This window comes from Aedes albopictus, chromosome 2 (assembly GCF_035046485.1).
Source record: "Aedes albopictus strain Foshan chromosome 2, AalbF5, whole genome shotgun sequence".
Taxonomy (NCBI): Eukaryota; Metazoa; Arthropoda; class Insecta; order Diptera; family Culicidae; genus Aedes; species Aedes albopictus.
Genome location: NC_085137.1, coordinates 228980760 through 229007625, shown reverse-complemented (window position 1 = coordinate 229007625; position 26866 = coordinate 228980760). Strand labels below are relative to the sequence as shown.

Below are 26866 nucleotides of genomic sequence, written 5' to 3'. Positions count from 1 at the left end.
CCGAGAGAAACTCTTAGAGAAATTCTACGACAACATCTGATATATATTCCCGGAGAAAAGAGAATAAATTCCACGAAAATTTGTTTGGGCAAAACGCAGGAGAAAAAATCCAACGAGAGACTCTGAGAGCAAATATGGGATAACCTCTGGAAGAAAATCTATAGGATACTCATAAAAACCTTCAGGAGACAATATTTGGATTTCAGAAATCGTCGATAGGAATACGAAAGAATCTCCCAGAGGAATTTGAAAAGGAATCCCAAGAAACAGAAATGAAAGAAGGTTGAAAATCTCTCTAATAAAGACACATAACCTAGCCTTAACTTTGGAAACTAGTTAAGTTCGTAACTTTTTTTCATTTTCACGAGATTTCCGTTTATTTTTTGGTGATTGCTACTGCATGGTCAGGAGACGCAAATGGACTGAAATAAAAACAAATAAAAAAAACGCTGGTGAATTTTCGGTTTGCCTTGTATTTTTTTCAGGTAGTAGATAACCTGAAATTGGTACAAAAAAGTCAGTAATAGAAATCTGCATGTGTTTGTTTTGAATTTTGTGTTATTGGCTATTTTGTGTGAAAAATATGGTACATTCGTGATTTTTTTTTTGTAAAACAAAACGTGGATGTGATGTGAACATCAAAATTTTATCAAATACATGTACTAGATTCCAACGGAAAATTTTAAGATCAACAACTACATGTCATTGCTTTAAATTTTGTTTTATTGACTATTTTGTAAGAAAATTATGGTATTTTAAAAACTTGTTTGGTAAAATGAATTAAGAGTGTCATGAAGGCGGTACTATTGTTCAACGTTCATCATTTCACGAAAAAATTCAAGCCGAAAAACCATAATGCATTGTGTTATATTTTTATTTGTTGACTACTTTGAGTGAAAAATGTGGTATTTTCCTAGTATTCCGAGTGAAATAAAATATGAGTGTAATAAAAAAAATCACTAGGATTGTTCAAATAAATCCACTTAACTTCTACGATAAATTCAAAGTTGAATAACTACATATCATTACCTTAAATTTTGGCTTATTCGCTTTTTTGTGGTATTTTCGTACGTTTTTTTTTTTATAAAACAAAATATTAGTGTAATGTAAACATCAACATTTTATCAAAAACAGGTTCAGTACATTGTAACGGAAAATTTAAGGCCATACAACTACATGTTATGGCTTTAAATTTTGTTTTATTGACTGTTTTGTATGAAAATTATGGTATTTTTGTAGCTTTTCGAGTAAAATAAATTAAGTGTGCCATGAAAACATCACTATTACTCATCAAGAACGTCCAGTACACTTTCACGAATAATTTAAAGGTAAAAAACTACTTTGCATTTTAAGCCATTATTTTTGTTAAGCACTTTGCGTGAAAAATGTGGTACTTTCGTTGATTTGAGTGAATCAAAATTTGAGTGTAATGAAAACATCATTATTATTCTTCAAGTATGTCCCCCAAACTGTTACGAACATTTCAAGGCCAAAAAACTACATGTTATCGTTTTAAATTTAGTTTTGTTGACTACTTTGTGTAAAAAGCATGGATTTTTCGTAGTTTTCCGGGTAAAACAAAATAAGAGTGCAATTAGAACATTTTCATTGTTCATCAAAAATGTCGAGTACAGTCCTACGAACAATTTGAGACCAAAAAACTATATGTCATCGCTTTGAATTTTTATTTATTGCTTATTTTATGTGAAAAATAGGGTATTTTAGCAGTTTTTTCAGTAAGGTAAATTATCAGTGTACTGAAAAATCACTAATTTTGCACAAACATGTTCACTCCAGCTGTACGCATGATTTAGAGTCGAAAAAACCATATGTCATCGCTTTAAATTTTGTTTTATTGATCAATGTGCGCAAAAACTGCGCTCTCAAAAAAACTAGGAAGTGCCTTTTGCTTAATAACTTTGGGTAGTCGCATCTATTTTATATTTTTTTAAATGGACGATGATCTTGAAACCTGTCCGGTTCCATCGCAAAAAAAAGTTTTGAAATCGGTTGAAAAACGGCCGAGAAATGCCTTGTCAAAGTTGGACTTCCGACTTTTTTTGGACCCTTGGTAGTTTAGGAGTTAAAGTGTCATGATGCATCACTAAGATTTCAATCAAATCAATGACTTTTTGCTTTTCAATGATTGTTTACCTCGCTTTTTTGAAGTGATAAAAAACTGATAGTTCTACAGTAAGGCTGCTAAAAAAGTATCATCGTAATCACTACGAGTTAGCATATAGGATGATACTTTTTCATACGAACATTCGCTTTCGTGGCTGAGAATTATTACTTTGAAATTTCGAGTCACATACCCAACATGGCTACCGATACTGATGATGCCGTAAAAACCCTTATAAGGGAAAGCAAAGGGAGGTTACAGGGACGTTTCAGGGGATCGCAAGGGGTTTCATCGGGGAGTCAAGAAATCGCAAGAGTGTTTCAAGGGGGTCCCCTTGGGTTTCAGTGGGTATCAGGAGCTTTTTAGGGGGTTTCCAGGCGGTGTCACAGGCGGTTCAGGGAATCTCAGGGCAAGGTTGCAACCATTCATTTGCAAAGATTTACATTCATTTGCCATTATCTCAGTTCAGAAGCATGCTATCGAAAAACAATGTATGGATGAATTGAACCTTGTAGTTTTATCTGAAATTTTGCCGAATAACATTGGGGTCGCACACGCATTCCAAAGTCGTGAGCGAGCTGTGAAGGCAACTTTCCACAGCGTGAATGAAATTTACATTCACCGCGTGGAGAGTTGCCTTCACAGCTCGCTCACGACTTTGGTATACGTTTGCGACCCCAATGTTATTCGGCAAACTTTCAGATAAAACTACAAGGTTAAATTCATCCATACATTGTTTTTCGATAGCATGCTTCTGAACTGAGATAATGGCAAATGAATGTAAATCTTTGCAAATGAATGGTTGCAACCTTGTCTCAGGGGTAATTCAGGGGGTCTTAGATGTGTTTCATGGGTCTCAGGGCATTTTTAGCGACCTTGGTGGCGTTTCAGGAGATTCAAAGGGGTTTCTCGGGGGTACCTGAAAGTCTCAGGGGCGTTTAAAGGGCTCCCAGAAGGCTCCAGGCAACAATAATGACAGTTTCATAATAAAGATTTGGAGTTCCAGTGATTCTGAACTAGGATGTTCCGAATTTGTGAGAATTTGGGGACATTGTTCGTTGGAGCAGAATATAGGGCATTTTCTGAGGCCTGAGGGGTTTCCGAATGCACTATAGAGGATTTTCGACGAGTTTTGGAGGCATTACAGGTGCGTTTTCGGTGGTTTCGGAAGATCTCAGATGAGTTTTAAGAGGACTTCGGATGCACTCCAGAAAGTTTTTAGAGGATTTTCAGCGGTATTCAGAAGCGTTACGCCGGCGCCGGCGTTTTCGGGGGTTTCCGAGAGTCTGAGGGGGGTTGTTTAGAGGGATTTCGGGCGCATTTCAGGAAGTTTCAGAGGGTTTTTGGCGAGTTTCAGAGGCGTTACGCAGACGTTATCGGAGGTGTCGGAGGGTCTGAGATGCGTTACATGAGGTTCGAGACGGTTTTAGTGAGATTTATGGGGAAAAATGGGAATATATCACTACCCAAGCAGCACCTGCAACATCATCCAAAATGTGGTTTTCTATGCTTTGGTCTATAAGAGTTGCAATAAAAGCGCACGCAACTTCCATCTTGTCAATTGAGTTGCATTTAAACTCCGAATATCGTTAAGTTGCAGCTTTGTTTCATAGGAATTACAAATAACATCGTATTTAACATCGATTTATGGAGGCGGAGCTTACATATTCCTCAAAAGTGGCAATACAGTCAGCTTGCATTAAATGTGCTATGTAACACACATGAAACATCTGACTCTGGTTTGTTTGTTCAGATTAGGTTCCAAATGTGTTGCGGAAAACTTGCGCGTTTTTTTTTTTCATTTTGACAGCTTTCTAACTTGTGGCAAAGACGGTACAATGAAGTAACGCGTAACTTCAGTAGCTTTTATGGTGCATTGAGCAGCAAATCTTTCACAGAGCTTCTGGTGTAGTATGTAAGGTGAGTGGTTAATATTCCTGGTGTCCATGGTGCGAGTCTGAATATATTTTTTATTTTTTTATCATTCCCCCTAGCTCAAGTTGCATAACGATTTAAAATTTGCGCTTTTTGCGTTTCAAAGAAGAAGCAATTGTGTTCTGTTGTCCTTAATTTGAACAGTGAATAAATTGCACTGATGTTGCTGGTACTGGCTTTGAAACAAGTCGTGTTGCTTGGGTATAGATTAAAACAAGAGTCACAGTGGTGAAAATACCTGACACGACATGAAAAATTTAAAAAATCAGAGGTTTTCCACTCGTGAATCACGGTGCATTGGTGTACCATGAAGTTATGCCAAGCGCACCACGACCTGGTCTGAGTAAAATTCTTAAAATGCGTGACTGTCCTGATATGTGAAAAAGGCAAATAGATGAGTATCTTAGGAAATTTTAGAAAATCCAATTAAATCTAAAACAAAAACATAAAACAGCTTTTTAAAAAAAAATTTGGAAAGTTTTTGGTTGAGTCCCATTCAAATGTCCAAAAAAATACTCGAAGAAAGAAATGTAAAAGAAACATTTGAAAAAAAAAACAGGTGGAGTTTTTTTTTTATGAAATACTAAGAACAACTTTAAAAGTTACAAACTTAAAAAATAAATAAAATGTTTTACAAATAACCCACAACATTGGTCAGTTGTCGTGGGGCGCCGATTTGAGTGTTTGCCAAGGGTGCCATGGGACCACGCTACGGCTCTGCAAACATGTATTGGTGTAATGTTGTGTAACGTTGAAGAAGCCATAGCAGAGTTAAAACTGGAACTTATACCCTAGTATAAGTCAAAAGGCTTTATCAGCGAAAATTACTAGTCGCTCTTTGATACTTAAAAATAAACAAACGAAAGGTTTATTCGTGAACCAAACATATGAGACTACAAATCAATTTGGTTTCAGAAATTTATTCACTATTCAGGCAACACCCGAATGGTCTCAGCTCATCAAAGACACTGGGAAATTATGATACTCAGGCATATGAACTTATTAGTGTTTTTGAAAGGCCGGCAGGAATATGGGTATCAACCTTGGTATCAATCATATTTTAAATTGCCTTCTCAGAATATGTCCAACAATTCTTGGATCATCAGGTGAACGGATCTATGATAAAGTCATACTGGAACAGAACCCCCGAGGAACAACTACTGGTAATTTTTTAAAACCCCAACTGTAACAATATAAATTGTAGTACATAGTATAAAGACAATCCAGGATTACTGGATCAGTTCATTCGAATAGCAAATATGATAGAATATAAGAAATCATTGATAGTTGATGGAGATAACACAGACAAACAGACGCAACACCTTGAACGATTTTCATGGAAATCCATCGCCCAGTTCACACTACCATCACCTGGTGGAAAAGTTGCACGAATCACTGTGTTGTGCAATATCGTCAACAGAAGGCGCTAGTGTGAAACGTCAAACGCATAGAAAAAAGATGCGCGTGCCTCTGGTTGTGAAAGCCACAACTATGAAAATTTAAAATGATCGTTAAAAGCGTGGTCGATGGAAATTTCGCAAGTGTTACGTCTGTTTGTCTGTGGGGATAATCTCCTCCGCCTGCTCCTTCTTACTTTAAAAAAATCTAGATGCGTCTTCTTTTTTTTGAATTTCTAGAAAAATATTTATATATCGAGAATTGAAATAGGGGGATCCACATTAGGGTTTTTCGGTATCTAGTAAGTCACTTCAATAATTAATGAAGTTTCAACTCCCTAAACCCTAAATTCCAAATAGAGAAACAATAACTCAAAGCGAGCCCACCAAATTTGTTTCCATGATCGTGAAAAAAATGCATATGAAAGGCGGTAATTAAGTCGGCTAAATCAACATGTGCGATATGGGGAGCCACTTAGTAACCCATATATGTGTGTTTCAAAAAGAAATCAAAGGTGAGATAACGAAAAGCGAACCATTGTTATATTTAGACGTGGGCTTGTCTCATATATGACCAGGAGTGGTACACTCTTGATAAGTTTAATAACTTCATATCTTTATAAAATAACGAAGCAATGTCGCACGCTAGGACCGCTCAGCACCTAGAATGTGTAAGACCTACTCATAAGTGCATAATTTCCAGACCAAACAAAAATGTGTAACAGTTACACATTCTAAAAAACAGCACGTACACTCTTCTAGATGCGAAATTTTTTTTGTATACCAAGGTCACTAGTAAACCTAGCTAGATTGCCGTACAATTTTTTTTTTGCGAATTTCACGATTTTGTGGACGCAGGAGCTGATTTTGTGAATGTGCAAGGGTTACACATTTTTTTTTGAGGTTTTTTTAGTTTTACGTACACGAAAAAGAATCTTGCGGTAAAAATTACTGTATCATGGAGTTAAATTAAGCGCAACTTACCTACAGTTTTCAGCCGACAACAACATCTGATCACACATATGCAGTTGATTTTACTATATTTCAATTAAAAGGCTTTTCTGTTATTTTTATCATATCTGCAGTATTTTAACATCATTGCATTTTACTACAAAAACAGTCAATTTAACAACGACTTTGTGCATAGTAAGTTTAACTATATTCTTTGTTATTTATTATATACGGTCGTGCAGTCACTTTGTATGGTAATTTAGTAGAAAATTAAAGCCCCAAATTTAGAACACTGGATTTTACTGCTGTTTCTACACAATAAATAAAACGTCGAAAAAATGTGTTTCAAAAAATTTCCGATTTTATGTTTAACGGTTAGCAATAGCAGCGCAAGCCTATGTTAATACTTCCGGCTTAAAATTAATACTAAACTTATGTATTTTAATATTAGAAAGGACCTTTTTTAAATAGATCCGAAATGTGTTCCTATATTCGTCAATCTGTGTAGGAAATTGTTATACTATTCACATTTACTCTACTCGAAGTATTTGATGACGATTTTCCCTTTTTCGTTGCGGTTTAGAACAGCAGCTCGATCGTCACGGAAGTTGTCAGCAGGCATTGCTTCAAAGGAATTTTGTGGAATTTTACGATTGTTGGCGCAGCTGCTAGGACCCTTTGAGGTGCTTACGAAGAGAATCGCAAAAATAACGGAACTTCAATTTCATTCAGAAATCTGCTTTTCAAGTTCCGGTTAATGGTTTTCTTCTGTAAAAAAAATAAGAGGTGGAACTTGGTACTTGATTTCTCGTATTAAAACACTAATTACTGGTTTATCTTCAATAATTTCCGGGTCAGCCAGCGTATCATCCACAATAATGTCCATTTTGTCTACTTTTATTCCAAAAAACTTATTTTAAATTGACCGATGTTACTGAAAAACTTTGAAGTAAGGAATCGGCGTCTGAATTTGAAAATGACGCGCTGTGAATCATTGGGTTGCGCTGAGTGAAATTTACCATGTTTATGGCAGATTTCAAAGCAAAATGTAGTCAGCTGAAAATTTTCAGTATAACATTCTTTTTCCAACCACTAACAGAGTAAAACTGAGCAACGGTGAAGAAGAGATCATGAGGTTTTTAAAAAACGTGGCCATATTTACCACAAACATGATATTTATGGTATTGAATACATTTTTTCCAACCACATAAAATAGTCAGGAGTATTTAAACCATAGTATTTGACAACAACTTGGTTATTGTAACTTATATTATTGTTTTTTTTTTCAAGAACCATAGTCAATTCGAACATCGGTTGCTAGTCATATTTACTACCAGATTTTTATCCGTGTAAGAAACAAGTTTTCAAGTCTCGAAAACGTCAAACTTTGCGTTGGTACATCGGAAGACCGAGATTGCGCCGAATCAACTTAAATTTTGGTTGATTTGTAGTTCCGTGTAGCGCAAGCTGTTTGGTTAACGATCAATGAGATCATAATATCATAGACTAACATCTTCTTCCACACCTTTAGGGTTCATTCAAATATTACGTAACGCTAAGGGAGGAGGGAGGGGGTCTAGCGCTGCGTTACGCTTCATACAAAATTTCAAAATTACCCATACAAAAGTTACGTGGGGGAGGGAGGGGGTCTAAATTGGAAAATTTTGCGTTACGTAATACTTGAATGAACCCTTATTTGACCCTTCTTTCGGGTTTAAATTTATTTTTTCTAGGGGTGTAAATATATTTTTTTTTTTCAACTATGGTTCATTCGTACTAATGCAAATACATACAAACATTCTTATAATAATCGTATTTTCTTGTTCGTTTCAGGGTTCAAAAGAGCCAGGACTGTACGTGCTAGACTGTATGTTTTCAGTGCTTGTGATCGGATCGCTAGTGGTGTTTGTGTGGCGAGGCCTTTGGGTGCTTCTGGATCTGCAACTGTTTCCCGAGGATCACGCTCTCTCTGCCTGGGCCTCAGTGGTAAGTTCCGTTTCAAGGCATTCCATGATATCATCATCAAATCAGTCTAACCAACACACTGCCATCGACAAACAAACAAATCTCAAACTACTGAGATCTTGTGGTTTTGTATCATGAGAAACGATGCGATGAGCATTTGAAATTATCTTTAGAATCGTCATTGCTGGAAGTTTCTCACAGTGTTCAGTTTGTTTGTCTGTGGAATTACATTGCATTGTGCACTGTATTCATCAGTAATGAGGGTTCAAAAGATCCATTAAGAGCTGATTACTAACATTGTCGCTTTACAGTTGATAGGTTATGGCGTGACTGCGGTCACATTTTCCCTCCAACCATTGATGCGGTGGGCGTGTGACCGGTTAACAGGGCTGTGGCGAGTGATAGTCGCAGATCTGTTTCTTTTCTTCAGCTTTATTGGCACAATCAACGTCTGGCGAGGAGTTTGGCATCTGCTGGACCATTACTTTCTACCAGGTAGAAAACATCACGTAACGGATGCTTAGAATCATAATTTAAAACTATTGCTTCCTAATTTTCCAGACAACGTGCTTTTGAGTAACTGGATTACTCATGGCGTATCACTACTTTTGTTGATACTGCTGAACTGTTCAAACTCGGTTCTAGTTCGGGGAGTATATATCGACGCCGAGGAACCAGCTGGTCAGTGCGTCGTTTTCCCCGTATACTACATTCGACTGTTCTTCCAGAAGGAACGAACAAAGAAACAACGGAAGCTACTGGAATCTCTGGGAAGGGCCGAATACAACAACATCACCAGTACGTTGCTGGAGAAAAAACCAAACAAACCTGAACAGAATCATCAGATAAATCGAAACCTGGAAGCCGTACCATTAACGCTAATCGATAACCCGAAGAGCAACGGAGATCACAACACACTGGACAACCGGCAATGACAACGTTTCTAATTACGATAGGAACCGACGCTAATTGCACTCCATTTGGGAATGAGAATTAAAGACAGTTCATAGTTTGTATTACGAGTCGTTGCGGGCACAACCGTAAACGACAGCAGCAGCAGCAAAACAGTGGAGGTCTGCTTCGAACTTCACCGATTGGCTACTTGTGAGAATATTTTGTTACTCTTAATTTGAACGATAGCACTAGGTGTACACTAACTAGCGATAAGTATTATTAACGGTAAGATTTTTGAACACATCTCTGAAAATGTATATACTGCAGCACGCTGAAATCATTCCATTAATTTATGAATACGTTTTCGTATGTCCTAGAATAAACAATGGTGACCTTAAACTGAATCCGGTTTGTTTTATTCATACATTGGTTGCAAATTCCATTGGAGTTATGTTCATAGAGATCTCAGAATCATTTGTTATTTCATTGATTTAACCCTCTACTTCCCATGGTTGCTCTAGAGCACCATCGATTATCGACGAACTCCGGACAAACGGAATTAGATGAATATGATGCAATAATTTTTAGAATATGATTATAACCTCATAAGGTTAACCCAACTATTAACTACTTGTTTCAATAGTTGAACTATTGATAAAAAATCAAAAACCTATTGATTAACAACCAAATTTTTTTTCATTGATTTCGAAAAATTTAGCCAATTTGCAATAACTTTTGTTCTACCACTTTTTTCGTAAACGCTTTTTTGGCATAGAGATAACCGTTCAAAGTCGTGGGAAGGAAAGGGTTAAAAAAAGCTGAAAATTCTGTATATAAACCCTTTACATTCCCGTCCGTAGAGGCTTCATCAGTATCGCCAGAAAAACTACACTCAAATAAGGAAACAATAATACATGGGTGGCCAAAAAGCTTGGGATAGGCAACTTTTTTTCTCTCTCACAAAAAAATTCAACATGCTATAACTTTTCAAAGAGTGAATAAAAAATTCTGTTCTCAAATTTTGACTGTTTGTCAAGCTTTGTGAGTTTGTGAGCTCGATCTTTCGCGAAACTAGAACCCTTCTTGTACACCACTATCTTTCGGACAATTAACTTTTGAACTGTCACATCTCTGAAACCAGTGAATCGGATTTATTGAAATTTTGAGCATTTATCAACAATATTATAATACTTAATACGACGTAATAATAGTTATTTATGTGACGAGTTGCAAAAAGTTGATTTTTTCAGCACGAGTCGTACTCGGCAAGCCTCGTTGGATAAATACGAAGAGTGCTGAAAAAATCGAGTTTTGCAACGAGTTCCATACAAAATTTTATGCAATGAATTTTTTCATAATGCAACCCATTTGAGTTGCATAATATTCATAATGCAACTCAAATGAGTTTCATTATGAACATTATATAACTATTTTTCATTATGCAACTCATTTCAGTTGCATAATGAACCAGTTCGGAAAAATTGGCCATTATTACACCAAAATGAGTTATATAAAAATTAAATTATGACACTAAATTGCATAAAATATAATATTTTCTCACGACAAATAAAATATACCCGTTTTACGTTTTCGCGCATATTGAGTAAAAATGAGTCAAATTTACAACATCACACAAAAAATACTATATGTGTCCTTCCTTTAACCTTCCGTACAGAATATTGAAGCGTTTATGTATTGTTGATAAATGCTCAAAATTTCATTCATTTGTACCAATTATGCACATTTAATAGGTTGACAAACAGTCAAAATTTAAGATCTTTTTTTTTTGAAAAGTTACAGTTTGTTGATCTTGCAGTACCGTCAAGGCGCCATTCACCGTGGGGGCTCCATTCACCGTGTGCCTTCGAATATTTTTTCATTATTTCCATATTACGATTGAATGGTATGACAATTTCCCTTCAATTTCACCAATACAACACTAATGTATTGTTACCATGTCAAAACGCTCATTAGAAACATTTAAAAGTATCATTTTGACACTAAAGTGTGTTTACATGAAGCGGGTTTCTGCTCGTTCACTGCATTCATAGTGAAAAAACGAAAACTGCGCTAAGGTGATTTAAGCGATAAACTAAATGTAGTAACGTTTTTATTCCACCAAGAAGCAATTAAATTCACATATCAGGTATGTATTTTGCATTACCGAAGTAAGTTTAACAAGAAAGTACGATTACTCGTACTTTTTAATTGAAACAAAAAGGCACGGTAAATGGGTACCCTAAAAATCAAAGGTCTTCATTCACCGTGCCCCATATTGTCCCATATATCTAGAAAAAAATGAAAATTTGAACATTCGTTTTTCTAATAAAATCTTGCAAGTTATTACTTGAAATGAATTTAAACGAAGAAAATTCCCTTGGCTGGGTTGTTTTGATCATTTTTAAACAAAGTAGAATACAATTTCTCATACACGGTGAATGGGTCCCTACTACCACGGTGAATGGTGACCTACCACGGAATTAGGCGACCCTACTACCCTTTACTAATTGTACTATATTACCACATTTTGTGAAAAAATTTCTACTTCTGTGAATATTGCTTTAATTTTAACCTATAATGAAGGCAATTAAAAACGTCACCAACAATGTTTATAAGACTGGTGACGAATTTCGCACCAACTCGTCTTCGGAATTGGCAGCACCCCCTCAGAATGTTATGAAATTTTGTAGGTTTCAAGACTTTACCTTTTCAAGCAACTTTGCGTATTTTGTTTTTTTCAAAATTAACCTAGACTAACATTCAAAAAGAGTCAAAGTTCTTTACCCGTTTTTTTTTCACAAAAAATAACTCGAATATGATGAGATGTACAAAAAAGTGATGTATGGGTGACATTTAGAGAATTGTCCAAGCTTCCATGAAAAAATATTTTAAAAATTCTTAATATATTTTTACACGCTAAAAAATATATTTTTAAAATTAAAAGTCAATTTACAGAAAATGCCCACTTTTTTATGTTTTGAAATTTTTTTCCAAGAAAGTCAATATTGTTGCCTAACTTTCCTCCATACATCACAAGATGGGCACTTTTAAGGAAAAAAAGTTTTTCTAACAAAAACTTTTTCATGTTAGTTTTTTAGCGTGTTGCGCATTAGCCGTTTTTTTCACAAAAAATATAACTCGAATATGACAAGTTGTACAAAAAAGTGATGTATGGGGGACTTTTAGGGAATTGTCCAAGCTTTCAAGAAAACATATTTAAAAAATATAAAAAAATGTTTTACACGCTAAAAAATATCTTTTCAAAATTAAAAGTCAATTTACAGAAAAAACCCCCTTTTTTATGTTTTGAATTTTTTTTCCAAGAAAGACAATATAGTTGCCTAACTTTCCTCCATACATCACAAGATGGGCACTTTTAAGGAAAAAAAAATTTCTAAAAAAAAACTTTTTCATTTTATTGTTTTTTTGCGTGTTGTGCATTAACTCGTACAGTAATGTATGTATCCAGATTCCTAATGACAATCCATTAAAACTTAATGGGCTCAACTACTTTTTTAATATCTTAACGTGCTGGACATTGAAAACGTGCTTGATATTGGAAAGGGCTCAAGACAAATTTGCTTTTAGGGTTTTATATCAATGAAAACGCTTGTAGTGTTTTTTTTTTGTATTGATACACAAGCGTTTTCATTGCTATAAAACCCTAAAAGCAAATTTGTCTTGAGCCCTTTCCAATATCAAGCACGTTTTCAATGTCAAGCACGTTAAGATATTAAAAAAGTAGTTGAGCCCATTAAGTTTTAATGGATTGTCATTAGGATTCTGGATACATTACTGTACGAGTTAATGCACAACACGCAAAAAAAATAAAATGAAAAAGTTTTTTTTAGAAAAATTTTTTTCCTTAAAAGTGCCCATCTTGTGATGTATGGAGGAAAGTTAGGCAACTATATTGTCTTTCTTGGGAAAAAAAATTCAAAACATAAAAAAGTGGGCTTTTTCTGTAAATTGACTTTTAATTTTGAAAAGATATTTTTTAGCGTGTAAAACATTTTTTTATATTTTTTTCAAATATGTTTCCTTGAAAGCTTGGACAATTCCCTAAAAGTTCCCGCATACATCACTTTTTTGTACAACTTGTCATATTCGAGTTATATTTTTTGTGAAAAAAAAACGGCTAATGCGCAACACGCTAAAAAACTAACATGAAAAAGTTATTGTTAGAAAAACTTTTTTTTCCTTAAAAGTGCCCATCTTGTGATGTATGAAGGAAAGTTAGGCAACAATATTGACTTTCTTGGAAAAAAATTTCAAAACATAAAAAAGTGGGCATTTTCTGTAAATTGACTTTTAATTTTAAAAATATATTTTTTAGCGTGTAAAAATGTATTTAGAATTTTTAAAATATTTTTTCATGAAAGCTTGGACAATTCTCTAAAAGTCCCCCATACAACACTTTTCTATAGGTCTTGTCATTTTTAAGTTACATCGATTTTAAAAAAATCTTCGAAAAAAAGTTAGGCCCTCTTCAAATGTTACTCCTGAAAATTTTCGAAAATTTAAGTATGCAAAGTTGCTTATAAAAACCTAGTCTTCATGCCCACCAAGTTTCATTCGATTCTGAGAGGGTGTTGCCAACCACTGGTCGAGTTGGCGCGAAATTCGTCTGGTGTCAAATGACAGCCCTTATTTGCCCCGAATCCTCTTAGATCCACGGTGAATGGTGCCTTGACGGTATGTGGCGCTGCTTTCGCCTTTGTACTGAACGTGGTAGCTTTGCTTCATTGTAGTTTGCCTTGGCTACCCCCTATCGCGGGTGTCAACACACAAGCGTGTTGGCCATCAATATAAGTGCTGACGCGATTCAACTTTCTGAGCGGTAAAGCATGATTGCCCCCGAAAAGTTAGTTTTTAGAACACATTTGGCTTTCCCGAATTTTAAAAATTGTTGCACGTCCCTGCAGTATTAATGTCAAAGAAGCAAATAATCACAAAACATTAGAGAATATGATGTGGTTCTAGTATATCCAACTTATTACGTGTATTAGGGTGTTTCAAAACTAAATCTACAAAAAAAACACATCTTTTAAAGGTTTTTTCTGATTACAAATGTGATAACTACATATGGTTCCTTTAATATTACTGGCTTATTTTGTTCGGAGAACTTGTAGCAAACAAGTATATCTTAAAATTTGTGCTGAATGAATTAATTTTTGACAAGTATTAGTGTAGTTATGATGTTTTTAAAGTTCTAAAATAGTCGAAAACACAAAATTGATTTGATGCACCTCTTAATTTCAATGGATTTGGTTGAAATGTTGACCAGCTACTTCTTTTAGGAAGCCTATCAATGTATGGGGGTGGACTTCAGAATCAGTGAACATTTTTATAAAAGTGGACAGTGCTATGGGCTACTATGTAGGTGAATTTCAGTTAGTAAAAAATACCAACGAATTCGCCTGCTGCAGAGTGGTAATCCTCCAAGAATTGTTGCAGACATTCCTCCAGAAATTCCTTCTGAATTCCTCCATAAATTTCTTCTGATTTGCCTACGGAACTTTCCTCTTGAATTTCTCCTAGAGTTCATTCTAAGATTCATTCAGGAGCTGCTTCTGGAATTCCGTAAGTGACTTTAGAGACCCATCTAAGACTTTTTTCTGAGATTTCTTCAGAGGATCCTTCGAAGGACCCCCAGGAGTTCCTGCTGAAATTACTCCAGCAGTTTCTTCTGGTGTTCCTCCAGGATTTAAATCTGGGAATCCAAAAGAAGTTTCTTCTTGGATCCGTCTAGAAGTTCCTTAGGATTTCCTTTTTAAGAATTCCTCCAGCAGTGCCTTCTGGTAATGCTTCAAAAGTTTCTTCTGTGATCTTTCAAGAAGCTCTTCCTTAGGTTCCTCAAGGATTATTATTATTACTATTAATTAACGACACTTTACCATTATTGTGGTATTCGTGGCAATCATGACGCTCAAGGAGTTTCTTAGAGTCTGTTTTCTTTACGTATACCTCCCGAAATTCTTTCTGGGATTCCTTCTAAAACTTTCGAAAATTGACGAGAAGTTGTTTCTGGGGTTTATCCAAGAGTTCCTTCAAAGGTTCATCCTTCAGGGGATTCCAACCGTGATTTCTTCGGTTTTTCTTGAGAAGTTATTTTCGGATTACATTCATTTCTTTTATGATTTCTTTAAGAGCCTTCTGGGATTCCTCCTTTAGAAATTCCAAGATTTTTCCAAGAATTCCTTCCGGGATTCTTCCCGGTGTTTTTTCATAGATTTTTTCTGTAGTTCCTCAAGGAATTTCTTTTGAGATTTCTTAAGATGTTCCTTCTGAGATGTCTCCAAGAGTTCTATCTGGGATTTAGCCAGGAGATCTTTTCTGGATTTCACCACGATTTTAAGCGTGGTTTTTATTAGCTCTTATCGGGATTACTCCAGGAATTCCTTCTAGAATTCCTTCATGAATTTCTCTCAAACTTTCATCTGGGATTTCTTCAGGATTTTCTCCGGGATTACATCAAAAGTTTCTTGTGAAATAATATCAGGAATTTCTGCTGGATTTATTTCAGGTTTCCTCCAGAAGTTCTCTCCGGGATTGCTTAAGAAGATCCTGTCAAGCATTCTTTCAGAAATTCTAATAATTCGCCCAGGAAAAAAAATCTTGTTTTATGGAATATCTCCAACAGTTTTGTATGAAATCCTCCGGATGTTCGTTCTTAGAATCCCGGTTAAAGTACTTCTGAAGATATTAAAAAACTAATACCATTCTCTGAAAGAACCTTTATAGAAATCTCAGAAGAAACTCCTGAAGGTATAACGAAATTAATTCCTGGAGGATTCCTAGGGTGGCCGGCCATTTGGCCGAATGCCGTTTGGCCGAATGCCGTTTGGCCGAATGCCATCTGGCCGAATGCCATCTGGCCGAATGCCGTTTGGCCGAATTATGTTCAAAAGAATTCAGACGAACTTTTTGACATTCCAACTTCCAATATGATCATCAGAAATATTTCCTTCTTTTAATCTATTCTTTCTAGATTTGACATTCAGGGATAAGTTGGCGTTGAACCTGTCAATATTTTATCAAAGATTTTTCCTTCTTTGAATCATATGCTGTTCTTTCGTGTTAAACTGATGCGAGGAATAGTGACATGGTCACTTAAGTTCATCTTTTATTTTCGGCCAAACGGCATTCGGCCAAATGGCATTCGGCCAAATGACCCTTTCGGCCAAATGGCGTTCGGCCAAACGGCATTTGGCCAAATGGCGTTCGGCCAAATGACCCGGAATCGATTCCTAATACTCCTTGATGCATGCCAGATGTAAATTTATAAATTTCAGAAAAAATAAATTCCTGCAAGAATCACAGAGAGAACTTCTGGAGAAATCCTGGGTAGACCCCTGGGAAAACATGAATCACTCATATAAAATCAAACTCAGTTCTTCCTTCGGAAGGAAAGTAAAGCATGGGTCCCGAAATGAACTAGATCTCGTTAATACAGATAAAAAATGTAAATAAAGAAACCTAAACTGCGGGGGCTAGAAGCAAAGGGGTTTATGTAACAAAAATCCTTTTTCGAATAAATGAGGGTTACAATTTTTCACCAATTTTTCATCCCATACAAAATGTATGGAGTTTCAAATTCGACCCAATTTTCTACGATTTATTGTAATTTTTCTAAACATCGTAGAAATTGGAAATATTCGACTGGGATTTTTGATAACTATGGAATTTTTCGGCTTTCAGTCACGGGAAAAAGCTGACGTGCTTGGTGGTCTAGTGGCTACCGCTTCTGATTCGTATGCAAAAGGTCATGGGTTCAATCCCAGGCCCGCCCCTTTCATCCTACTTTGTATCTTTCTATCAACTTTCATTTTCTCTCTTCTCTACATATACAACTCATGCATATTCATATGTTCATAGCCATCGCTAGAACCAGAAACGAACTGCAAAAATTCGTTTCCCTTCCTTCCCACTTCCACAGCACAGTGTATATAACGCCTACAAGTTATGCGACCAAAGCGAACTGTGCCGCATATCCTTCATAGTAATCACCACACAATCTATCACCTTACGAACATCCCCAATCCATGGATCGCATCACCGACCCAACGGTGACTCCCAGATTTCCCATCCTTTCCGTCTAACAAATACCCCAGTCCATGCTAGTTGTGGGGATGCAGAGATGCTCTCGATCTTTAGTAGCAACAACTAGCACACTCTAACATTCCTTTCTCCTCCCAACTGACTATAAGGACGTGGCCGGCACCGTTATTGATCAAAAATGTATGAGCTGCTTAAATTGCACGTTAATTTGGATTTTCATTTGGATCTCAGTGCAATTGGTACCAGCTCAGATAAATCACGGAGGAGCAACCATTGACATATATAGTCAGATTTGATCGATTTTTTTAATCGTTTTTCAGTCACGGGAAAAAGCGTTGATAATTTTATATAATTGCCAACGTTTCGATCCTTGGGTTGGAGCCCTGAGGAAGATCTGACCCAAGGATCGAAACGTTGGCAATGAATAAAATTATCAACACTTTTTCCCGTGACTGAAAGCCGAAAAACTCCATAGCCACCGTAGAAATAATCTTAAAAAATGCTGAAAGTTTGAAATTTGAAGAAATTTTCGATATGCTCAGCTCAAAATCGACAAAATGGTCACTTACACCCCTTTGCTTCTTGGCTCCTCAATTATCATCAAAATTGCACATGGTCGAAAAGCTTGGGGGCTCACCCTGCAAATGATAGCTAAGGGTGTTAGAAACAAACTTTTGTATGACGTCAACTTTCAGAAATGACGTTTAGAAGTCGCCCCGGCGAGATTTTTGAAAAATGACCATTTTTCGTAATAAATTTCATACAAATATTTTTTACCGTACAAAAATTGGCAATACCCACACAGAAAAAAATATGTAATTAATATTCAGCGAAAAATCATGCACATAAAGGGAATGCCAGAGTTAGTGCACTTTTACATGAGATATAATGTAAAATTGCATTATCATCATGTAAATTTCCGCTAATCATCGCGTAAACCATCATGGACACCAACCGGTTACGCGACTATTAGCGGAAATTTACACGCACGTAACGTAATTTTACATGATATCTCATGTAAATATGCACTAACTCTAGCATTCCCTTTATGTGCATGATTTTTCGCTGAATTTTACATGAATATTTTTTTCTGTGCACTTGATATGGATTTAAACTACATGAGAAAAATAATTAATTACATGTTTGGCAGGTAACCTTTTGATACTAAATTTTTGAATTTACTAAAATTTGCCATTTTTTATTCTTCTTCTTCTTCTTGGCGTATCGTCCTCATTGGGACAAAGCCTGCTTCTCAGCTTAGTGTTCTATGAGCACTTTCACAGTTATTAGCTGAGAGCTTCCTCTGCCAATGACCATTTTGCATGCGTATATCGTGTGGCAGGCACGAAGATACTCTATGCCCAAGGAAGTCAAGGAAATTTACTTTACGAAAAGATCCTGGATCGACCGGGAATCGAACCCGTCACCCTCAGCATGGTCATGCTGAATACCCGTGCGTTTACCGCTTCGGCTATGTGGGCCATTTTTTGATATACTGAGCATTTTATCCATCATAAAAAGTATCTGAGCCTAATGGTATTTTAAAACAATTTCCATAAAAAGATAGGAAATTTTATGAGGGAAAACTTTGCTGAAGACAGAATTGCGTTTTTTTCTATCCGTTTTATAGTAATTCACGATTTAATATTTGGTGAAATTTGACTTTTTAGCTATTTTTAAAAGAATTTCACAAAAGAACTGTCCAAAAACGCATACAAAGTAAAAAATCACGTATGCTCAACAAGTTTTTGTCTTGATTGTGTTTAGGAAATATGGTGGCATCATTCATTGAATTTTTGTTTCCGTTGACAAATCCATTTTCTTTGATCTAGAAGGGTACATACTAGCGAGAAACTTTATCATTAGGTACCATTTTGAGATGCCTCAGAAGGCCATGGCATTTTTAACGGTTATGTACTGACAATGGTTTATACGAGAATAATACACAATCAAACGCACGGCACATTTTCTATATCATTTAGAAGGTTATACATTCCGCAAAACATGCCGATTTTGTTTTTTAATGATATTGTTCAAATCGTTCAAAGACATGAATAAAACGTTCTAGTAATCCTTATCATTTTGATCAACATATAGGACGTCACTTGTTTACGTCCAAAACTGTTGCTTACCAATGATAGCCTACCTTGTCTTATTGAATGCCGTGTATGTGTTATGGTAATCAAATTGTTCTAACATTGGATAACATTACGTTAACTCATTGGTTCATCGCATCCCACCCGTTTCAATTTGCCTCGGTGTATCTTATTTTCGGTGTAGATAAGATAGTTAAAATCAGTAGATGTAAAAAAAGACACGCCCTGCTTTTCAGAATGTCTTGAATTGGAACTTAGTACATCTATCTAAAAATTGGTATTCTTACGTAAGATGTTCTTAATTGCGATTTGAATTTGACATGGATCAACGTATTCGCCTTTATTCACTTTGCCACTGTTTCCTGGGCTGTATCACTGGTCCAGGACTCATACGTCTTCATGTAGAAAAATAATTGAGAATATCGACAGGAAAGTAAGACAAACGCGAAAATATGGCTCAACATTTTGTGGAGAATATCTTTAAAAAATCAATAGGCAGTACGATGCTTGTCAAGAGAGCTACCCGAATAAAAAATACAGTCGAAAAACCGAACGTTGTATTGTAACAGTACTATTTAGAACCATAATATGGCCATATTTTTAAATAGACACCACTGTAAAAATAAAAAAATACAAAAACAATTAGATGTAATGTAGACACCATACCGTGAATTGTAAATAAGATTTTTACAATATATTATACAGGTTGTTAAGTATCATAAAAATATAAAAAAATATTTTTCTCCATATATATTTTTTTGCAAAACCATACATTTTATTGTTAATGAATTGTTCAAAATACTGATACGTGGGTTTAAAAATACCGTACATTGTATGGTACATGAATGGTTTCAAACAATAAAATGTACCGTAAATATATTGTTTTAAATTGTAATTTCACTACTGGTTATACATTTAATCAAATGGTTTTGGAATGGTTCTCTTTTGTTATGTTGTATTGTTTTACATTACATATAGGGTAAGAAATCAAGCTTTGAACTAGTCAAATTGTAATCTTAATTTGAACCATTTCAAAATTCATTAAAACGACGTACTATTCAGGCAAATATTGTCCCGAAAAAGATGTCAAACAGCTTTCCGTAATATAACCTGATAACATGGGCTTTAAATGCATTGAAAAAAGCGTTTTTGTCATGGAAAACAGGCAATTGAAAAATCACTGTGATTTCACCCATTTCCCCCAAGAGAAAGCACATTTTCGGTGCACTCGTACAGCTCATGCATTGTATCACACGCAATATGTGAACACGTCAAATGAAAGCTTATTTATCGTAGAATCGACCAACAGAATAAGATTCCGCATGATTTGTCATAAAATTATCAAATTTAAGTGATTCTTACTTGGAGAATGTTATCTTAAATTGAACCATTTGTAATCTAAATTTGAACTAGTAAACGAGGGTGAGCTTCTAGTGTTGGCCTGTAGATTGCGCTAGTGGTTGCTTTGTTTACTCTTGGGGGATGAAAAAATCCAAATTTAGTTTCCAAATTCCTAAAGAATTTCGAACATTCTGAGTTGAGATTCCACTGTCTAATGAAAAATAGATATGAGAATTAGCAGATTCATGTGTTTTTCATTGTTTAGCATGGAATTGGCTGTTTTGTGAGTTGCTCGAGCTGCTGCCGCCAGTAGTTCAAATTAAGATTAAAATTGGTTCAAATTATGATTACGATGGTTCAAATTAAGATTATAATCATTGTTGATGAAAACTCAAATATTTCAATGAAATTCGGTGCAAATACAAGCTTTTTACCATTTAACAGAAAGCTTATACCCGTGGCTTTCATGTACATACGACTTTGCCATAGTAAATTATTTCCATGTGGGAGAAAAAATCACTTAAAAATTGCACTTCTTCAGAAAGCCGCAATTTGGTTCAAATTTTGATTACCTACCCTATTGTTATATTATCTTGCCATTTTCCTCCTGTTAAGTAATGGCATCTTAGGCTTATTAGATTTATTAGAATGCGCTTTGGGAATTCTCCAGAGCGTTTTGGATAACCCTTCATATATAGGATCGCCCACGTCTAAGTCTGAGTAGTCTCTGATTGCATTAACAGTTGAAGCTTAGGCTCCCATGCCCCACCAGCCAGATAACCGGGTTTTGCAAACTTAGCATTATTTGTGGCAACACTTTGAGCGGCATGATGGAACTATGCCGAGCGCGCTAAGTGTTATTAGACCACTAATGTAGTTGCATGAAGTGGGTGACGAGGTACATAAGTATCATTACAGCGTGCTTAACCGTTATTGCAATATTGAGGCACCAGTTTGACTAAAGTTTGAAATACATAACAACTCATGAGATAACTGTCAAGTTCGATTCAAATATAAGTTAGGTTAAAAAGCGAACCCGCAGACGAACCTATATTAGAAATCGTTTCAGTGTCCAGTCCAGTCCATATTTTAAAGATGGCTCTACGTCAAGGATAAAGTTTGTCAATCGCATTTGATTCGATTGTGGTCGAAGGCAAGTTCACATGAGAGAAGAGGAGAAAACTCCCCTAAATGCAAATACAGAAAGAATAGTGTTGAACTCATCCACTGATTTACGGTAATCTGCCCTGCATCTTTTCGGGTAGTTTGGAGCCATATCAAGCTGTAAAAAAATAATAATAGTAGGTATTGCCAATTTTTGTACAGTAATAAATATTTGTATGAAATTTATTACGAAAAATGGCCATTTTAAAAAAAAATTCGCCGGGGCGACCTCTAAACGTCATTTTTGAAAGTTGCGGTCATACGAAAGTTTGTTTCTAACACCCTTAGCTATCATTTGCAGGGTGAGCCCCCAAGCTTTTTGACCATGTGCAATTTTGGGACAACCTAATATACATAGGTCTTCTTCTGTTGCCTTCACAGTTTGCTCACGACTGTGGTATGCGTGGTTCACCCTTATGTTATTTGGCTAAATTTTAGATAAATCTACCTACAAGGTGAAAGTCGTCTATACATTATTTTGGACAGCAAACTATCCCCACTAGCACACATGTTCTACATCAGTTTTTGTGACTCTTATAGGACCAAATTTGGTCATATAGGAGTTATTTCGACTCTTCTAAAACATATGTGCTACTAGGGCTGAACTGAGATAGTAGCAAGTGAATGTAACTTTTTGCAAATGAATGATCCCATTTCTGGTAATTTTTTTTGTAAAATTTGGTACACACAATAAAACACCAAAGTCCGATTCATTGCAAAGTTACAGCCGGTTATTGAGGAATCGATTTTATCATTGTCCAGGATTCTTAAGAGTAATGTCTGTGTGTATGAAGACTAGACTAGTTTTTTTTTAATTATTTGAATTCGTGAATTTTAACTTACTGCTAATCTTTCACACGACTAGATTAAACTGAAACAGCCCACCCTAAAATGCAGAATAAACACAAAAAATATGACCAAGGCAGGAACAAATATACCAAGTATAAGAGGCACGTTACTATGGGCAGGGCACAATTTAATATCGGTTTTCTTTAGCCGGTTACGGTTGGTGGTTTAATTTCACTCAGAGTATATTTAATATTTATGGAACTCGCGACAAAGAGCAAACCCAAGTTGTCAGCGCTCCACGGTCCAGAAGAGCTAATATTTGCATCTTATCTGACACTGTGTCCTATAGCATGCTTGATCCCAGGCAATAATAATTACACTAACAAGCACGCGATGAATGAACCACCTACCTAGTAGTAAATGCCTCTCTAATTGTGTCTCTCCTTCACAGGAGGAAGGAGCTCGTTATAATTTGTTCAGTTTACAAACAGTTTCACGGTTGTGACATGCCAACACAAACATCCAACAACAGCTCTGGCAGTCAGTCGGCCAGTTAAAAGCCGGTAAGCGAAAAGCAAGGCAGGTGGACCATTGGTGACGTGCAGCATTTATGGCATTTATTGGCATCATGCTGGGCAGCAGCTCATTGATAAATTAGTGGAATATAAACGTCAAGACCACGCTCATATGAGCAGGGAAAAATCTCCAGCGGAGCTACATCCGCTACGTGACCACGGTTATTGTAATTTTTTTCTACTCCGTACCCATTCTAAGCGCAGGGCACGGCAATGAGTACTAAATGACTTAATTCATGATTGGCTTGGTAGTGTAGTGGGGTACCATGCGTCCGCTTGCGATATGCTATTTCTCCTTGACTAATCCACTCGATGACAAGCTAGTAAAGAGAAGTAGGTAGTATGCCAATATTGTTAAGTGCAGCCTTTAAAGATTAGAAAATATCTATATAAATATTGCTATTTTTACTAAATGTTTGTAGGATTTCAGTTTTTTTTTTGTTTTAGATTTAATGACTTTTTATTCGGTGGAAAATTTGACCGCAATTGCAAACCCGGGTAGAAGTGAATAACAAACCAATAACTCGTCCCCTTAATGCTAGAACTAGGTAACTGGTTTTGCGAAATCGCGAGCAATTTGTTTACATCTGAACGTTCACCACAATAAACAAAAGTTTGTCGATTGAAACTACAAAAACACATAATGATGCTTCATTTAAGACCAACAAAGTGTTTGTTTTGTAGCAGGATAAGTTTTACCAGCCATTTTAGCCCGTACTTTCCAAAACGAGTTACCTAGTTCTAGCATTAATGGGGCGAACTGAAGAATAACATATTTTGCTATCATATCTAAATTTGTAATTATTTAGTTTTTTATGAATAGCTCAGGAACATACTATCATTGTTAAACTTGTAATTAGCGAGTTATTATTGAATAGTATATGTAATAACATAATAATAACAAATATTACTATCCTACAATCAGTCATTATATCGAAACAATAACATAATTTATCATCACATTAAAATAAGTTTTTATTTTGACATTCTTTTTGCTATTATTTTGTTATTACAATGGCAACATCAGTTATTCTTAAGTTGTTATTCCATAGAAATTTAGTTTTTATTTTTGTTATTTTAACTCTCATTTCAAACAAACTAATAGCAAGTTTTTCCATTCAAACATTCTATTTTAATGGTAAAATTTGCCCTTCATTTACCATTTCGCTCTACCCGGGAATGCAAATTTGGAGTATGTATGCAGGAGATAATAAGAAAATTCAGTAGTTATTCGTTTTGACAACTGAAATTTTTGAGGTTTCGACCACCTTCGTACCTCTGTGCAATAAACCCGTTCGATTTTACCAGCAAATCAACATGGCATGGCCGTACGAATATGGACACGCAGGTTCTATTCCCGCTTTTTTCATACAAAAAAAAACATTCCGTCAAACAGTAAATTCTCCACTGCGCCGATATCCGTCATCTAGTGTACAGTGTCTAGTATACAGCCTCTGACTGAAGACGGAATGAACTATCTTCTAACCCATCATCATCCCCAAAAACACAGGACAGGATGACGTCGAAAGGAAAACAAAATCGCGCTACAATTATCTGATTAGCGATTTAATCTACTCACGTTGTGTTTCGCATTCCAGTTCCATGCGAACGTTCGTTCGTTGGCCCACCGCACAAGTGGGATGACGAACGGTTTATCTCTGCGTGTGTCCATCCGCCCCGCTCGGCATTGTTGTGAGGTTTGATGTAGTAGGTACCTCTACGGTTGGCCCGTCATCGTGACCGCACGTTTCGTAAAACCGTGAAGATGAACCGTGTCGTAATAAAATAACCATTAATAACTTTTTGTTTGCTTCCACCGATGACATAGTCCCTGTCCACGAGCAGACCAATAATGTCTGCTGTCCGAACATTAGGATAATTTCGTTTGACGGTTTTCGCACAATTGTCGTCGAGTTTGTCCGGTACAAATAAGGAGTAATAAAAACAACATAAAAGTATCTAGACGAATGAACGAAAGTTGATTAAATGCTGTTTGTGCGTATGAGGGCCATCCGTGAGGCTCGCCACGCTTCTGAAGGAAAAATGGTGTCTGTAATAACATTAGCAAAATATATTCTTCTTGCTCTTTTTGGCATTACATGCCAATCAGAACGGAACGTGCAACTTGAATCTGTTTACTATGAGGTCTTCCACAGGTGAGAATTGAGAGCATTGTTTACTATTTTACAAATCTTGCACTCATATGGTTAGTTAACGTCCGAGTAGTATACTTCATCAGGTTGTATAAATGTTTTATGCCCAAAAACAATCTTCAACTTAAGACTGATTAAAAATGCAAATAAACAAATGTAGGGGAACAAAGTTCAAAATGCCAAGACGGGGTAAAATTGCCCAACTCATATAATTATTTCTGAATGTGATTTGAACATTACTATAAAAGTGAATGGTGTCAAAGAAGCCAGGCAGGCTATTTTCAGTTTTTCTTGCTTGCAATTAAGGTGAAATGGGAGCGCGTCCAGGTGCATTTTTTTTTCGAGAGCACCGATCTCGTCACCCACAACATGCGCCAAAACGAAAATGCTACTCAATGTTTACCACGAGTGAGCAAGGTTGCTCATTGCTTTTTCATCTCTAATTGTTGCTTGGATGACGAGATCCGAGCTTTCGGTATTTGCAAAGCAGCCATTGTGACGGCCATCTTTGGATGCGGTCATATGTCTTAAGGTTTTCTGGTGATTTGATTATCGGCCAAATGTTTCCAAGGAGATTGAGAAACGGCAAAAGGTTATTGCAACCATAACAAATTGCAAATGCTCCATAGAAAATCAAAAAGCGCTCCATAAAGAATGAACATATGTGCCATGAAAATGTGCAATGTCACCCATAAATAATTGAAAACGTTCCATACTTAATAAAAAATGTACCGGTAAAACATAAAATTTTCTCATTAAAAGAGAAATTTTGCACCAATAAATAATACTGAAATGCTCCATAATAAAATACAAATGCTCCATAAAAAAATAAAATTGTACCCATAGAAAATTGAATATTGCTCCATAGAAAAATTAAATTGCACCATAAAAAATTGAAATTGCACCATAGAAAATAGACAAATGTTCCATAAGTATTATCAAACTGCACCACATAAAATACAATTTGCTCCATAAAAAATTGAAAATTCTCCATAACTTTAAACATTTGCACCACTAAAGCAGTGCAACGTAAACAAAGCAATTCAGCCCTGTCGAATTAAATTATGAGAATATGCTATCTATGGACGATTTTCAATTTTTCATGGAGCAATTCGTGTTTTCTATGGTGCAGTTTGATAATACTTACAAAGAATTCATCTATTTTTATGGTGCAATTTCAATTTTTTATGGTGCAATTTAATTTTTCTATGGAGCAATATTCAATTTTCTATGGGTACAATTTTATTTTTTTATGGAGCATTTGCATTTTTCTATGGAGCATTTGTATTTTATTATGGAGCATTTCAGTATTATTTATTGGTGCAAAATTTCACTTTTAATGAGAAAATTTTATGTTTTACCGGTACATTTTTTATTAAGTATGGAACGTTTTCAATTATTTATGGGTGATATTGCACATTTT

The 26866-nt window shown here is 35.8% G+C and overlaps 1 protein-coding gene and 1 long non-coding RNA gene across 4 annotated transcripts in view; both read left to right on the top strand.

Annotated features, from left to right (window-relative positions):
- LOC109432868 (uncharacterized) overlaps positions 1-9668 on the top strand; it is an 82827-nt gene extending 73159 nt beyond the window's left edge. For all 3 annotated transcript variants that reach the window (XM_062851267.1, XM_019709218.3, XM_019709217.3), the window contains exons 3-5: positions 8239-8391; positions 8682-8865; positions 8932-9668. In XM_062851267.1, the coding sequence (XP_062707251.1) occupies positions 8239-8391; positions 8682-8865; positions 8932-9305 (711 nt within the window). In that variant the 3' untranslated portion in view covers positions 9306-9668. The remainder of the gene's footprint in view (positions 1-8238; positions 8392-8681; positions 8866-8931) is intronic.
- Positions 1-26866, top strand: part of LOC134287952 (uncharacterized) — a 746963-nt gene that overhangs the window by 516925 nt on the left and 203172 nt on the right. The window lies entirely within an intron of this gene.